Source organism: Phacochoerus africanus, chromosome 8 (genome assembly GCF_016906955.1).
Source record: "Phacochoerus africanus isolate WHEZ1 chromosome 8, ROS_Pafr_v1, whole genome shotgun sequence".
Lineage (NCBI taxonomy): Eukaryota > Metazoa > Chordata > Mammalia > Artiodactyla > Suidae > Phacochoerus > Phacochoerus africanus.
Genome location: NC_062551.1, coordinates 170,118,449 through 170,135,723, shown reverse-complemented (window position 1 = coordinate 170,135,723; position 17,275 = coordinate 170,118,449). Strand labels below are relative to the sequence as shown.

The 17,275-nt window shown below is 52.0% G+C and overlaps 1 protein-coding gene across 1 annotated transcript; it reads left to right on the top strand.

Moving 5' to 3' along the window:
• Window positions 1-1,448: 1,448 nt before the first annotated feature.
• LOC125132396 (cytochrome P450 4A25-like) lies at window positions 1,449-16,635 on the top strand. Its single transcript, XM_047789591.1, is given in 13 exon segments — window positions 1,449-1,645; window positions 4,224-4,365; window positions 5,233-5,277; window positions 5,720-5,847; window positions 6,823-6,947; window positions 7,284-7,438; window positions 7,863-7,888; window positions 7,890-7,970; window positions 8,055-8,245; window positions 8,359-8,492; window positions 9,661-9,725; window positions 9,866-9,942; window positions 16,129-16,635. Coding segments are annotated over 13 exon segments (1,515 nt in total). The 5' UTR covers window positions 1,449-1,468; the 3' UTR covers window positions 16,298-16,635.
• The last annotated feature ends 640 nt before the right edge of the window (window positions 16,636-17,275 follow it).

Sequence of the window (17,275 nt, the reverse complement as noted above, 5' to 3'; positions counted from 1 at the left end):
AGTGCAGAGGTCTTTGGTCTCTCTCTCTCTCTCTCTCTCTCTCTCTCTCTCCCCCCTTAATTATTTATTTATTTATTTATCTATTTGGTCTTTTTAGGGCCAAACCCACAGCATATGGAAGTTCCCAGGCTAGTGGTTGAGTCAGAGCTGTAGCCCCTGGCCTACACCACAGCCACAGCAACGCCAGATCCAAGTGGCCTCTGTGAAGTACACCACAGCTCATGGCAATGCCAGATCATTAACCCACTGACTGAGGCCAGGGGTAGAACCTGCGCCCTCACGGAAGCTAGACAGAATCATTTCCACTGAGCCATGGTGGGAAATCCTAGGTCTTTTGTCTGTTTAGGTAAGTTTATTCTTAAGTGTTTTAATCTTTTTGATGTGATGCTAAATGGGATGGTTCCCCTAAATTCTCAATCTCATCTCCCCAAGTAATTATATAGAAAAGCCTTTGACTTCTGAGTTTTAATTTGGTATCCGGCAACGTACTGATGTCCATGACTTCTTTAGGGCCCATCCCTCTAGAAGCACTCTCTGCCTGGGGAATTCCTATTCGCCCTACAAGTCCACTGAATTGTTTTTACTTTTCTCCTTCCCTGGTTGTCCCAGTCACTATTCATTCTTCCAGTACAATCTTTGTCATTTTTATTGCACGAATACCATTTTCGGCCTTTACCTGTAGAGCCTGAGAAATATTTGCTGAGTGGATGACTGAATGAACGAATGACTAGTTGTAGGAGCTACCTAGGAAATGTACTAACATGCCAACTTTCAAAGGAGCAACGGAGGCTCAGAGAGTACATGTTGTTAGCTGCATGTGTGGTGAGGCTGCCCTGGGGCTGGGGCTCCTGATGCCAAGCCCAGAGCTCCATCCACCGGCACAGTCTCCCAGGACACAACCACACAGTGCACTGGGACAAGCCGTGAGGGGACCTGGCAGAGGCAGCTGAGGCTGGCAGTCTGAGGTCCAACAGAGAAGGGCTGCGAGCTCAAGGATTTCAGCTGGGACCCTCAAAGGCCGTGTTCCTCTGGCTACATCACCTCTCCTCTCTGAAAGGGGTTTTGACCTCTGAAATGGGGATAACGATAGAGGTAACCGCACCTACTGCACGTAGGGTAAATGAGCCAGTGAATGTGTGGGAGTCAAGCAAAGTTCACGTCTGCTTTGCTCGCAGCTGTGTCCCAGCACCTAGCCGACTGCCTGGCAGGTTGCAGATGCTCATTAGCTCTTTGGCGAGTGATGTGGAGAAGGAAAAGTGGGTTTTGCACAGCCTTTGTCCCTCTCGCGGAGAAAGCTTTGCGCACACTATTTCCTCCAGAGGTAGCATATCTGGAGGCCCAGCTCTGACCTCTACCCTCCTCACCACCCTCCCCCAGGTGGGCGGGGCCATCCTCCCTGACTAGGCTGGATGCTCAGGGGAGGTCAGCCACAGTCAGGGACAGTCAGCCATCCAGAAGCCCGTGCACCATGACGGTCCCTGCCCTGGCCAGTGTCTCTGGGCTCCTGCAGGTGGCCTCCCTGCTCGGGCTGCTGCTACTTCTCCTCAAGGCAGCACAGCTCTACCTGCGCAGACAGTGGCTGCTCAAAGCCCTCCAGCAGTTCCCGTCCCCTCCTTCCCACTGGCTCTATGGACACAGCAGGGAGGTAGGTAAGAGGGGACCCGGGAGTGGGAGGGCAGGGAGGGCCGGGCTCTCGGAGCATGGTCACGGCCAGCAAGTCCAAGGGGGACAGAGTTTCGTGTTTGTTAGCAGGTGGCCCCATGTAAGAAGCCAGCTCACCTCTCAGGTCTTGGCTCCTCCTCCCAGTCCGGGCAGCTCCCTCGCTCACAGGACCCTGGGCTGGAGTCCTCGGCTCTGTCACACACTCCTTCCTTAGGTGCATCTGCAGGCTGTCCCGGCAGCCCTGCCCTTTGAGGACAATGGCTCTTCCTTCCTGAGTCTACCCCTCTCCAGGCTCTGCAGCTTCAGCTCTTCTTACAGAACAGGCTTCCCAGCCCCAGTCACTCCAATGCATCCTCTCTGCCCTGAGCTTCCCTGAGAGCCCAGACATTTGTCTGAAGGATCCCGCCCTCTGCCTCATTGTCTCTGGAGACAACAGAGAGGAATCTGAGAAGGTGTCAGTTGCTAGGAAAGGAGAGTCACCTGCTGAGTGGGGTGGAGGGTAAAATCAGGTGTAGGGAAAGTTAGTTCACTTGTGAGGACTCAGAGATTTCCCAAACTGGGAATTCAGTGCTTAAAGTCTCCTAATTGCAGTGCATAAACTCAGAGAATTTGTTGGCACACATGAGCCAGGTTTCCAGGTTGGCACCAGGTAAGAAGAACTGACATTTGAGTTGCAACATAAGAAGAGTGAGCTCTGGTGGGGCGGGGGGTCAGAGTCAAGAAAGGGGCCACACAAAGGGGCACTCACCAAGGGTTTGGGATTTAAACAAATGTTAGGGGGAGATCAGGGACTGCAGGGAGCAGAGGCCCCTCTTTCCAGGCAGCCTGATGAGAGGAGAGTGGAGCCATGACGGGAACTGGAAGCTGCCAAGCCCAGAGGCACTGGCCCGGTCCCTCTCTCCTTCCCCTCCCTAACCTCCTTCACCCCAAGATGCTCAGGGGCCTCCCCACCTGCCTGTGCATTCCAGCCTCTGGAACTCTGCTCCCGTGAGCCCCTGTGGCCTTGTCTGGTTTCCATCTCCCCTTCATGATCCTCTACTCTCACGGCCTCTTGATCCTTCTGTCTCCTCCACGAGACTGGGGGATGCAGACGGACAAGGATCTAGAGCCACAGCCTAAATCAGTGCCACAAACCAGGGCCTGGCACGGAGTCAACCCTCAATAAATATGTGCTCGACGAAGGGACCTGGCCCCCAGGAGGGCAGGTTGCCTCAGAGCTGGGAAGTCCTGACTGTCAGAGGATGCAGGCGGAGCGTGGGCACTCCAGTGGGCAGGGAGTGGCTGTGGGGCACATAGAAGCCCGTGAAATGGAAGCTGTCTGGGCCCCCGTGGGGATGAGAATGCCAAGGGCATTCTGAGTCTCAGAAGTGGAAGAGAGGCAGTTGCTCTGTGGCAAGGAGGATGGGGACACCACGCAGCAGAAACAACATGGGCAGAGGCGCCGAAGTGAGAGCAGACTGAGCCACCAAGGAGCAAGGGCAGCGGCATCTCTGGGAACCCAGGGGCGGGGCCTGTGCCATGGCCAGGGTGTCAGGTGGCAAGGCTAGAGAAGGGAGAGGCAGAAAGCAAAGGCCTTTGTGAACCACACAGAGGCGTTTCCAAAGATTCCTGAAGGCAGGGGCAATTGCACAAGAGCTGCTGGCTATTGGTAAGTGAAATGAGGTAAAAACATCCAAATACCAGGAGTTACAGTTGTGACTCATCGGGTTAAGGACCCGACACAGGATCCTGGAGGATGCGGGTTATAGCCCTGGCCTTGCTCACTGGGTTAAGGATCAGGCGCTGCCACAAGCTGTGGCATAGGTCTCAGGTATGGGATGTCATGGCCGTGAAATATGTTGGCAGCTGCAGCTCAGATTCGACCCCTATCCCAGGCATTTCTATATGCTGTATGTGCAGCCAAAATAAGAAAGAAAGCATTCCGAATATCAAAATCTTCGGTCAACACCATTTTCCTATATATACATCCAAACTGTTCTACAACTGTACACATTTAAGATGGAAAATATACATACACATACACATGCTTATTTTGGTTTTTGTTTTTTCACTTACCCGTATACACCCCAAACACCACTGCTTATAAAAAAATCTTTATATGTGTGTGTTGGGATCATCCTGAAAATATATACCAAACAGTATGGTAAAATAAAACTAAATATATACATTTTAAAATATAATCCATTTTTTGCTTGAATAAGCAAATTGTAAGAAAAACACTGCTTCACAATTTACAGAAATTGGCATAGATTGTTCATGCGAATAGTGTACTTCCAAAGGTTTCCAGCACCAGGGAGTCGATCCCTGAGGTAGGTTTCTATAGGCAGTACGTGGTGATGGCCCATACAAGGCTCTTCATGACAATGGGACAGAATCTGGACTTAGGACAAGGCTGGACAGCCGGCGAGGTCTGGATCAGAGCCCAGGTCATAAGAAAGAGTTCTAAAGGCTTAGTCCTGCTGACAGATCCACACCTATCTCCCTGTAGCCCTCCTGCCCTCCGCCCTAGCCCTGGAGCCAGAAGAAGGGTTTTTTTGACTTATCTCTCTGCCCGCTGACAGTTTCAAGAGGAAAGCGAGCTGCAACCCCTCCTGAAAAGGGTAGAGAAATACCCAAGTGCCTGTGCTCGCTGGCTGTGGGGAACAAGAGCCATGGTACTGGTCTATGACCCTGACTACATGAAGGTGGTCCTGGCGAGATCAGGTGAGAGGGAAACCCCCATCCACATGGGAGCAAACCCTCCCTCCTGGGTGCATGGCCCCGGGTCTGTGAAATTCCAGGAGAGACTGACACTTCAGCCATCAATGCCTCAACTCTTCCAAACATTCTCCCAGCCCACAAGGCAGGCCAAGGCCAACAGAATTTGCTGAGAGCGAAAGCTTAACCAGCTGGGTGGAGCTGATTTCTGTCTTCTCTCTTTCCTTCCTTCTTTCTTTCTCTTTCTTTTTCTTTCTTTCTTTCTTTCTTCTTCCTTCCTTCCTTCCTTCCTTCCTCCCTCCCTCCCTCCTTCCTTCCTTCCTTCCTTCCTTCCTCCCTCCCTCCCTCCTTTCTTTGTTTCTTTCTTTGTTTCTTTCCTTGTTTCTTTCTTTCTTTCTTTCTTTCTTCCTTTCTTCCTTTCTTTCTTCTTTCTTCCTTTCTTTCTTTCTTCCAACCAAACTGAGGTGACGCCAGATCTGAAGGACAATCCCCATCCACACTGATTTCCACTGGGCACGTCTCCCTCTTGCCTCTCCAGGGTCATGGGATGGTTACAACACTGCTAATTAGAGGGAAACCACAGCGTTCTGTCTTAGGCTACGGCACTGAGGACAGAGGTTATGTTTCTTGCTGGTTCGCCGTCTTAGTCCTGTGGGTGTTCTTCTGGTGGAATCACTGAGTCTGCCCTCCTGAGCCCACAGTGACTCTCAAGACAGAGAGAGTCTGGATTGGGGGGCAAGTGGGAGGGGGCTTGGGACAGACTGCCAGCTGTCAATCACAGAAGGGCAACCCAAGGTCTGGACCACACCCTGGACCAGGAGGTTGTCTGCCTCATTTGGTCACTTCTACTTACAAACGTTCCTTACCTTTCAGAACCCAAACCTCACATTACCTACAAATATCTGACTCCCTGGATTGGTAAGTACATCTGAATATAACTGTAGTCACCCCACCCGGTAAGTTTGCCAAGAGCTGCCTCTTTGAGTCAAGGAGAACAGGGGCCCGGCACCATCCCCGTCTCTGAGTCAGACCTCGTTTGTCTCTTCTAATGAAACGCTCACCCTTCACTCCGTCTCTTCAGCATCTTTGCTGAGGCATCTCCAATGTTCTCAGCATGGCTTCTGTTAAAGTCCTTCCATCACCTGCCTTGCTACTCTTTTACAACCTTTATCTCACAACTGTCATAATCACATCCTCTTGACCAGCCCTTTTGGAAATTCACATTCCCGAAATGGATTGGCCCTTCCTGCCATGGCCCCGCCATGCCTTCTTATGACACCATTGGTTCCTCTCAAATGGTCCCTGGTCATGCCTCTGATCCAGTCTCCCTGACCAACACCCACCCCCTTCTGTCACCCAGGAAATGGCTTGCTCCTGTTGGATGGACAGACGTGGTTCCAGCACCGGCGGATGCTGACCCCAGCCTTCCATCATGACATCCTGAAGCCCTACGTGCGTCTCATGGCCGACTCTGTCCAGGTGATGCTGGTGAGTCCATCCCTGTCTCACCTGAACACACTCACCCCCAGGACAGCTCCCAAAGTCCACTCTCAGACATTCGTGTGCCTCAGACGGCCATCAGACACAGTCACCAGAGTGACAGGCTCAGACCTTACCATGGAGTAGCTGGGACAGGAGAGCACCCAGGCAGCAGCTGGGATCCACAGTTAGCTCCTGACCCTGGGGAGAATGGTCATGGCACATTCAGGGTCCACACTCCGCCAATCTCCTCATCTTCAACCCAGTGGTCTAGAGCAGGGGTCTTTCCTCTGGAACACAGGACAAGCCGCCAAGGCTGGCCAGGGGATGGCAGCTTCACTGGCAGAGTGTAGCCCCCTGAAGGTCCTCAGGCGGGCTCTGACCTCAGGCCCAGGGCTTCTGCATGGAACTGGGACCCTCGTGGGAGGAAATGTAGCCAGGGCTACACTCACAGAGCTGGACCGTGATAAACACCACCTCCAATCTAGACGGTGGACCACCACATCGCAGCTAGTATTGGATGAAAGAAAGGAAGAGAGGATAGCGTGTCCACTCCTAGGAGCCCCATTGTAGACCCTGAGGTATTTTCTGGCCTTGACAAGTTTGCTAACTGGTTTTGGACATCATGTGTCCAGCTCCTTCCTCAGGACACAAAAGAGGCCCACTTCGTCCCCGGAGGAACTATGCTTTCCGAGCTGTCAAAAGCTGGTTATCATCATGAATTGATCCTAAAATTTAGAACTCATTCAGAATCGAAAGAGAGCAGTATTAATTGTACGATATAAAAGCATGCTTTTATAATGGGTTTCTGAAATAGCCATCATATTACACACATGCTTTACAGTCTTAAACTGCTAAGCACTCGCCTTTAGAAAGTTTAGACGTCTCATCAGAAGACGTGGAGAGGCAGAGAGAGAGCCTGGCCTTGCCAGCACAGGCCTTCTGGGGGGGCAGAGCAGGGTCACTGGCCCCCTCCCCCCGCAGGACAAGTGGGAGCAGCTCGTCGCCCAGGACCCACGTCTGGAGATCGTGGGACCCGTCTCCTTGATGACCCTGGACACCATCATGAAGTGCGCCTTCAGCCACCAGGGCAGCGTCCAGACTGACGGGTCAGTGACACACCTTCAGTGGCAGCTGCTGCTTCTCCCCAGCTGGGGAGGACCACCCTGGCAGGCACTTGGGACAGCTGGATGCTTTTCAGCACAAAAGGCATCATTCTGCAGGGAGCCCCCCACCACGGGCAGATTCCAGCCCAGACCAAACCCAGACTCAGTCACACATCCTGATCCCCGACACAGGGAGAAGCCCGGCCACTCGGGCCACTTGTGAAGGGCAGAGGGTCTGGGGGCCTGTGGGGCAGAAGGACACCTCCCCCTAGAGCCCTACTCCTTCTGCAGGTAAACCTCTTCCTCTTCTCCAGCCTCTTCTGCATCCTCTGTCTTCAGGGACTCCCACTCCTACATCCAGGCCATCAGAGACCTCAACGATCTCCTTTTTTCCCGCGTGAGGAATGTCTTCCAGCAGAATGACGTCCTCTACAGGCTGAGCCCTGAAGGCCGCCAGAGCCACCGCGCCATCAGGATAGCCCATCAACACACAGGTTCGACTCCTGCTTCTAGGCTGCTCCCCTCCTTCCTCAGGAACATCTGAAAGGGACTGGTCTTGACACTCAGACACAGCCAGCCTCCTGCGTCCCTTTCAGCAGCTGGGACATCCCCACCCTGGGTGGCTCCCTGGGAGGAGGGCCTGGGAAACAAGATGTCAGCGTGTGAGGTGCTGTTTAGGGATTTGCATGTGTCTTGGTAATGGCTGAATAAGACCCCCTCCCAGCAGTTTCCAGGGGAATCCGGGCCAGTGTCACACGAGGCTGGAAGTCTCAGCCCAGACATGCCAAACCATGCCCTCCCTCATCCTGATCCACCCGACACCCAACTTGGGCCACGAGGGGCAGTGGGGATACCCTAGATGATATACCTGGCCCCCAGAGCTCTCAGCTCAGCCTGCGAACCGCGGTTCCAAAACAGACCGAGTGATCCAGCTGAGGAAGGCAGCAGCTGCAAAAGCAGGGAGAGATGGAGAACGTGAGGAAGAAGAGGCACTTGGATTTCCTGGACATCCTCCTCCTTGCCCGAGTGAGTGTCGGGGGCACAGGCTTGAGGCTTTGCCCAGAAGCACAGAGGACGGGGCAAAGCTGCACTCTCCCCCTGCCTCCTCAGATGGAGAAGGGGAACAGCTTGTCGGACACCGACCTCCGTGCCGAAGTGGACACGTTCATGTTCGAGGGTCATGACACCACAGCCAGTGGCATCTCCTGGATCCTCTATGCTCTGGCCTCCCACCCTGAGCATCAGCAGAGATGTCGGGCGGAGATCCAAGGCCTCCTGGGGGATGGCACCTCCATCACCTGGTGAGTGTCCCAGAGACGGAGAGCCCCGCACTGACCGCCCACCCCCCACCCCCAGCTAGTGGAGACTCCCCCGCTCCCCAACTCTGCCCAGCCTCAGGATGGCCTTTGTTCAGGGACCACCTGGACCAGATGCCCTACACCACCATGTGCATCAAGGAGGCCCTGAGACTCTATCCGCCAGTACCAGTCATTGGCAGAGAGCTCAGCAAGCCCATCACCTTCCCTGATGGACGCTCCTTACCTGCAGGTATGAGCATCACCACACCCACTAACCTCAGCATCTGCAGGAACACATGGGAGCTCAGACATCCACATATGCCAGCCCATTTCAGACATGCTCTGAATATTATTGCTCCTTCTAAGAATACATACTTGGGAGTTCCCTGGTGGCTTAGCAGAAACGCATCTGACTAGTACCCATGAGGAGGCAGGTCTGATGCCTGGCTTTGCTCCGTGGGTTAAGGATCCGGCATTGCCATGAGCTGTGGTGTAGGTCACAGATGAGGCTCGGATCTGGAGTTGCTGTGGCTGTGGTGAGGGAGGCTACTGCAGCTCCAATTCGACCCCTATCCTGGGAACCACCATGTGCCTCGGGTAAGGCCCTAGAAAGACAAAAATAAATAAAATTTTAAAAAGCGTATTTATATTCAGTTAGGATGAAGTTGTGAAATGCTTGGTATAGAACTTGAACACAGGTGAAAGCTCACTCGACAAGTGCTAGCCCTGCAATATAGTCTTGTCCTGGAGGCTCTCAAATTCTATGCTGAGACATGAAGGCTTGAGAGAGAAGCAGACAGAAGCAGAGCAGATGTGGTTCCTTCCAGAGGGGGGTCCACGTAATGAGGGAGCTCAGGGAACCCACTGTCCCCAGGTCAGGTGGCCAGTCCCTGAGGAGCCCTCAGGGGGATGCAGACAGCAGCTGATGACCAGGTCTGAGAGCCCTGCCATGGCTGGAGGCCACCCACTGGCTCGCCTCCCCCTGGGACTGAGGCCCAGCCCTGCCACCTCCCGGCTGTGGGGTCCTAGACCAGCCGCATGGCCTCTCTGAGGCTCGGGTCCTCATCTGGACACGTGGGTAGGAGTGCCTTCCTTGAGGACTGCTGTGAGGAGTCCATGAGTCAATGTTGATTCCTCAGGGGCTCCCGGATGGCCCTTGACAAGTGGGAGTTGTCACCCGAGTCCCTCCTAAAAGGAAGCCTCCAGGTCTTTGGACTCTCAGGGCTGGGTCACGGTTCCGGGCTCCTGGTCTTTGATCCCCTGCTCTGTCACCTCCAGCCCACCTCCCCTGCCTCAGCCTCATTCATTCAGAGTGATGGGGAGTGGCTCTCATGGCGGCTGCCAAGTCTTCTGTGCAGGCACAGAACCCCTGCTGCCACGGGAACCATCGGTCTTCTCACCCCCTGCCCTCCCCACAGGAATCATCCTCTCGCTCTCCGTTTACGGCCTTCACCACAACCCGCAGGTGTGGCCGAACCCAGAGGTATGAGGATGGCCCCGGGAGGAGGGATGGGATGCCGTCCCCAGAGCAACACCTCCTCCCGCTCCTTCTCTGGGATTCTTGTCCCCTGTGGCTGAGAGGAGTTTGACCCCACTTTCCCGGCCCCTGTGCTCTCTCGGCAGGAGTTTGACCCATCCCGGTTTGCCCCGGGTTCTGCTCGACACAGCCATGCCTTCATGCCCTTCTCAGGGGGATCCAGGTGAGCCCCTCTGGACTGGGGTCAGCAGCGTGTCACCGGGTGTGACCCCACGTCTGTCCCCATCTGTGTCCCTGTGTGCTACATGCCGTCATGCCCTTTATGTTGGTGTGTTGAGAAGGAGGCTGTGCCCATGTACACAAAGGCCTTCAGAGCACGCCCCCCAGGTCCTGACCTCCTGACTCTGCCAGCGGCCGGACACAGCTCCGTGTCAGTGGCCTTTCCAGAGTGTTCTGGGGGTTTCCTCACGTTAGGCGTGTGCCTTTTCAGCCGTAGAATTTTTCATGAAATATGAAGGTCAGATCTTTCCTGTTACCCTCATTGGTTACCTGAAAATCCGGCTTTCTCTCTGTGCACATTCTTAGTCCACCCAACTGCCTTTTCTACCTAATCCCGCAATCTGCCTCTCGTGGTCTCACTGGTATTTGCATGGGTTTGGATTTCCAGCCGCCTTCAAGCCATATGCATGAACAGTGACACATGCCACTTGAAGAAAGTTTCAAACCCATTTGTCCATCCTCTACCTTTGTACTCTATCCCCCCAAAACTTTGACTGCATATTAATGTTCACACAGCCGTGACCCCTTTTCCAGTGAGCAGTATTCTTTATATGTAGTGGGAGTTATACGCAACAGTCCCAGGATCTACTTAGTCTAATGCTGGCAAAAAAGCAGGATATGGAGGACAATTGATTGCTTTTGAGAGAATAAGCTCCACTTTGGATATGACACATGCATGTTTAAGATGCCTTACAAAGCACATTTGAAATAGCTCCTGAGGTGAACGATACACTCCAAAGTGGCTGCTGCTGAAAAAATCTTCAAAGGCCACAGAGCTTCCCAAGAAAGGGAAGCTTCAAGAGCTTCGTAATTACTCAGTAGAAATAAGTTTTTTTCAAAATCCATAATTCTGTGAATTTTTCATTTGGTGACTCAACCTTCACAGAACAGGTCCAAAGCAGACATCCTGCCAGATTTGGCTCTAGGCTCAGGTTTCTGCCAGGGTCCAAGTCTTTCCTTGTAGACTTTGGCTGCACATCCTGCATCTGCCTCTGGAGGGCAAGATTCACTGGGCACTTCATGTCCTAGGTCAGAATTAATATTGACTTTTATCCTATTGGGTTTTTTTTTTTCCAATATTAACTTGATCCGAAAATAAACAATTTAGGAGTTCCTGTCGTGGCATAGTGGAAACGAATCCGACTAGGAACCGTGAGGTTGCAGGTTTTGGCCTCCCTCAGTGGGTTAAGGATCCGGCGTTGCTGTGAGGGGTGGTGTAGGTCACAGACGCAGCTCGGATCTGGCATTGCTGTGGCTCTGGCGTAGGCCAACAGCTCCAGCTCCAGTTGGACCCCTAGCCTGAGAACCTCCATGTGCCACGGGTGCAGCTCTAAAAAGATAAAAAATATAAAAAATTTAAAAATAACAATTTATTGTAAGTCTTTGTGTGCCAAGTCCTGTGCTGCGGAAACAGAAATGCCTCTGACTCAAATCCAGCCTGAACACAGATTGGAACTTGAATCCACTTTGTTTGTTTGTTTGTTTGTTTGTTTTGTCTTTTGTAGGGCTTCCCCCCCGACATATGGAGATTCCCAGGCTAGGGGTCTAATCGGAGTTGCGGCTGCTGGCCCACACCACAGCCACAGCAACTCAGGATCCAAACCGAGTCTGTGACCTACACCACAGCTCACGGTAACGCCAGATCCTTAACCCACTGAGGGAACCTCATGGTTCCTAGTTGGATTCGTTAACCACTGAGCCACGACGGGAACTCCCCCCCCCTCTTTTTTTCTCTTTAATTAGAATCACTAGCCTGATGTCTGGACTCACTAAGGCTCAGGTTCTTTGTGACTCATGGTGGAAGAAATCCAGCAAGAAACAAAGTAATAGGCAAGAACTAGATTTATTAAGATAGGATGCTTTTGGAGTTCCTGTTGTGGCTCACCAGTAATGAACTCGACTAGTATCCATGAGGATGCAGGTTTGATTCCTGGTCTCACTCAGTGGGTTAAGGACCCGGCATTGCTGTGGGCTGCAGTGTGGGCCACAGACCCGGTTTGGATGTGGTGTTGCTGTGGCTATGGCATAGGCCAGAAGCTGTAGCTCCAATTTGACCCCTGGCCTGAGAAATCCCATATGCTGTGGGGTCAGCCCTAAAAAGAGAGAGGGAAACAAAAGATGGGACACTTGCGAGGGATACGAGCAGGCAGGTGAGAAGACTGCCCCCAAGGATTAGGTGGGCTACACTTTTATAACCCAAGGATAAGGGAGAGTGGGGAAAGACCCCCTTCTTCCTCATTCTTTAGCAGCCCACAGGCCTCCATCATTAGGTCCTCCTTCCTATCCTGCTCTTTCTTCTTCCCTTCTTCTCTTGTCCCCTCCTCTGGTGGCTTGATGACTATCTTTAGTGTTGTATTTGAATTGCTCTTTCTTATTTGTATGCATGTGATGAGTTGTGGATTTTTGGTTTGCAGTTCCCTTGAAATTTTGCTATAGGAGTCTATATACACATACGAGATGGTTTGAAGTTGTTGGTCTTTTAACTGCAAGTGCATCTCCAGTGTCTTGCATTTGTACCCTCCTCTTCTCACGATTTCTGATTTGGGTAGCATAGTGGTGCATGAATGAGCTCCTACCTTTACTGTATATATGCCTTTACTGGTGATCCTTGTCATTGGTAGTATTTTTGTTTCCAGCTGTGGACTTTTCTTTTCCGTCTAGAGGAGTTCCTTTAGTATTTGTTGTAAACCTGGTTTAGTGGTGCTGAATTCTCTTAGCTTTTGCTTGTCTGTAAAGCTTTTGATTTCTCCTTCAACTCTCAATGAAAGCCCTGCTGGGTGAAGTGATCTTGCTTGGAGGTTTTTTTCTTTTCATCACTTTAAGTATATCGTGCCACGCCCTTCTGGCCTGCAGAGTTTCTGCTGAACAATCTGCCAATGACCTTATCGGGGGTCCCTTCTATGTTATTTGTTTCTTTTCCCTTAGCTGCTTTCAGTATTTTCTCTTTGTCTTTAATTTTGATGACTTTGATTAATATGTGCCTCGGGTGTTCCTCCTTGGATTTATTTTATATGGTCCTCGTTGTGCTGCCTGGATTTGAGGGAGTGGTTCCTTCCCCATGTTAGGGAAGTTTTTGGCTATTATCACTTTGGATATTTTTTTTTCTGTACCTTCCGCTCTCTCTTCTCCTTCCGGCACCCCTATCATACGCATCTTGGGGCGTTTAATGTCGTCCCAGAGTTCTCTGAGACCGACTTCATTTCTTTTCCATCTTTTTTCTCTTTTCTGTTCCACATCAGTGATTTCCCCTAGTCTGTCTTCCACCTCACTTATTCACTCTTCTGCCTCCTATATTCTGCTGTTGGTTGCTTCTGATGAATCTCTTCTTTCAGCTATTGCATTTTGCATATTTGCTTGCTTGAGTTCTAAATCTTGCATTTCTTTGCGCAATGTTTGCTGTAACTTAATCTTTGCCTCCAGTTCATTTCCAGTGTCTTACATCATCTTCACTACCATTAGTCTAAAGTCTTTTTTCTGGAGGCTGATAATCTACAGACCACTTATCTGTTTGTCTGGGGTTTTTTCTTGCTCCCTTATCTGAGGTATAGTTCTCTGCCTTTTCATTGTCATCGGTTTTTGGTGTGGTCTCCTTTTTGCAGACAAGAGTTGTACTCCTGATGTCCATCCCTCTTGTGGCTGAAGTGGGTATGGGGGCTTGCTGCAGGCTTCCTGATGGGAGGGACTGCTGCCTGCCCCCTGGCAGGTGGAGCTGATTCTTATCCCTCTGGTGGGTGGGGCTTTGTCTCTGGGTGAAATTAGAGGAGGCCTGTGTGACTGGGGGGGGGGTGGGAGGGAATGTCTGTAGCTGGCCTGCTTACTGATGGGTGGGGCTGTGATCCCACCTGGATTACTGTTTGGCCTGGGGCATCTCAGAGCTGATGGGTGGGGCCAGATTTTCCCAAAATGGCCACCTCTAGAGGAACACACTCTGATGAATATTCCCTAGACCTTTGCCTCCAATGTCCTTCCCCCACAATGAGCCACAGTCACCCCCTGTTTTCCCAGAGATCCTCCAAGCACTGCAGTCAGGTCTGACCCAGATTCCTGTGGAGCCTCTGCTTTGCCCTGGGACCCAGTGCACATGAAAACCTGTGTGTGCCTTTCAAGAATGGGGTCTCTGTTTCCCCCAGTCCCGCGGAGCTCCTGTACACAAGACCTACTGGCCTTCAGTGCCAGATGCTCTGGGGGCCCTTTCTCCCAATGCCAGGTCCCCAGGTGTGGGGACCTGACGTGGGGCTCAGAACTCTCACTCCTGTAGGTGAGTCTCTGTGATACAGTTACTTTCCAGTCTGTGGGCTGCCCACCCAGTGAGTATGGGGTTGCTTATCACCCCTCCTACCATCTTGATGTGGCCTCCTCTTTGTCTTCTGGAATAGGATATCTTTTTTGAAAGTTTCCAGTCCATTTGGTTGAAGTTTGTTCAGCTTGTGGTTGTAATTTTGTTGGGTTTTTTTTTTTTTTGAGAGAAGGTGAGCTCCAGTCCTTCTATTCCACCATCTTAATCCTGTCTCCTCCTCCTCCCTATCCTGTAAGAGAGTATTTGACTCTATGACTTCAAACTAAGACAGCCTTGGTGCTTATTCAAATCAGCATAAGTGCAGTAATATACGCTAAAATATGTTGAATCATCTCAGCTTTCCATACAAAGAGGGTCTCCTACTCTGCAATGCCATCCTGCCCTTAAATTCCCGTCCTTGGTCCCAAGGAGCATCATCTCGATGGAACTGAACACAGGCCTCATTTGATCTTTCGCTTAATGACCTGAGGAACAGCTCATGCTGTTATGTATCATTTTATGCTTAAGCTTCACTCCATCCACGTTCTGATGGCTTTCTTGAGCCATCATTAACTTACAGGGGTCTCCCTAGTTTCTCTATTTATCTATGGCACCCTGCTGGGACTTCTACCTGTGTAACTATCCTGCTTTATCCCTATCACTTAGACATGGAAACACAGAGATGAGAGACGCTGTTCCTGCTTCCAAGAGTCCACAGTCAAGAAACCAATGCTTCTCTTTCAGATAGACATCATTCATTCCCCCAGTCTTTTACTCAATGATTCATTGAGAAGAGTGTTGACAGTCCCATGTTCCTGGCATTGTCCTGGGCACTGGACAGGAAGTGTCCTCGAGTAGAACAGTGATGATGCCTTGGGGGACCAGGGAGAAAGAGAAGCACCCAGCAGAGTGGGTGAGGGCGGGCTCTCACTGGACTTATCCTTGAGCATGTGGCCAGCAGAGGTGGAGGGAGGGCATTCTTAGGGACCTCCCCAGGAACTGAGGGAGGAAGAGGAGCTGTAAGGTGAGAGGAGGGTGAGGAACAACCCAAAGAGGGCTTTGATGCCAGCTAAGGTATTCAGATGTGTCCTCCCTGTGATGGAGAACATGGCAGGTCCGGTGTTGCCAAGCCTTCAGGAGAGGGACGGGAGGCAGGGACACAGAAGAGGCCAGGTGAGGAGACCCAGGTCTGGACAGGAGGGACATTTCTACAGAAGAAGGGGAAGGCTCTAGAAGTGGGTTGACTGAGGGGATAAGGGAAGGCAGGAGACTGGACCATGAACTTGGAGGCAAATGGCTCAAGAGGTTCAGGATTGATAACCTGTAGCCCCTCCAGGAAGCTGCCAGGCTGCCTGTGTTGCCCCTCCAGGAACTGGCATTTGACTTCCTTGCACAACTGTCGTGTCCTGTCTGGGGGTCAGGGTCCCTGTGTGTCCTCAGAGAGGATGCGGGCCTGAGAGTGGGGCCCACCCCACCCCCTCCAGGGCCCTGGCCTGGCCTGAAACCGAAAAAACTGCCTGTGGACCAGTGAACAGAGCACTAAGTCACCTTTAGTGACTCACTTGACTCTGTGGCTGGAGCGCTGACATCCCCAATGGATTCCCGGGGCTGGGAGCAGAAGCAGGAGTGAGGAGCTGGCCCTGGAGAGGGGTGGGCTTCCTCAAAGGTCAGAGGACAGTGTGGACCAAGGCTGGGCAGCAAGACCAGTGTGACCTGCCAGGAAAGGAGGTTGAGCCTGGGCCACATGGATAGCCCTGAATGCCCTGTTTCTGGCCAGCGCTCAGGGGCCAGAGTCTGCCCGGCTGAGGACAGGCTTTGACACCACTTCTCCTTCTGTTTCCCTCCCTGAACCAGGAACTGCATTGGGAAGCAGTTTGCCATGAACGAGATGAAGGTGGCCGTGGCCCTGACCCTGCTCCACTTTGAGCTGGCACCAGATCCCTCCAGGATTCCAGTTCCCATTCAAAGAGTTGTGTTGAAGTCCAACAATGGGATCCACCTGAAGCTCAGGAAGCTCCCATAACCTCTGTGGGGACAAGGACAAGCTCTGACGGCCTCCTTCTGGCCACCCTGGCTTGCTCTCCCTCTACCCTGTCCCCTGCCTTTTTGGCCCACATCCCACTTCTCTTGGGCCACCTGCAAGGCGACTTCATGCCCTACCTCCAGCCCATTGGACTTTAGGCTCTTCTCCCTCTCACCTTTCTCCAGCCACTCTATCTCTGTATCAGTCCACCTGTCACTAACCTACCTGGATCTCTGAGTGTCCACATCAAGAGCTACCACCTGCCGTCCTCCAGTCAGTCTGTCTTCTCCTTGCCTTTCCTCCTTTCTGCCTGGCTATTTGTCCATATATGCATTTTTTTCTGCTATAATACTTTCTTACAATTTTAGTGACTTACAACAACGCAAAATTTGTCGCTGATGGGTCCAGACTCAGACATCTGAAATAGGGTGTGGCTGGACCACAGCAACGATGTTGGCAGGACCCCTATGTAGGGATGGCAGAGAAACTCTCTCTCTCTCTCTCTCTCTCTCTCTGCCTTTTTGAGTCTTGAGAGCTGCAGTCCTTGCATTCCTTGGCGCCAGGAGGCTCCTCCACGTTCAAATCCAGTGCCATCTATAAATGGCCCTCTAGGTCCATCTTCACATCACCTGCACTTTCATGAGGGCATTGGTGGACTCACGGGCCCACTCAGAGAAAACACAGCTATTCTGAGGCTCCTGAGAATACCAAGTGGATGCCTTGGGCAGCCATTGCTCAGCCTGCCAAATCCTGGGTGGCTGGCCTCACTCTGGGCCCCCGTGTGTCCCGTGCCTTGTGGGTCTACATGTTTGTCCCTCACGTGGCCTCCCTTCTGTCTGATTCCCTGATAAAGTTCGCAGTGTCACCTGGAGTTTGTGTATCTTCCTTTGAGAGGCGATGGATGGATGGAAGAGAGAGAAGGAATGGAAGGGAGGAAAGACAGAGGAGATGGGGGTGTGTGTGACACCTGCTCTCTGG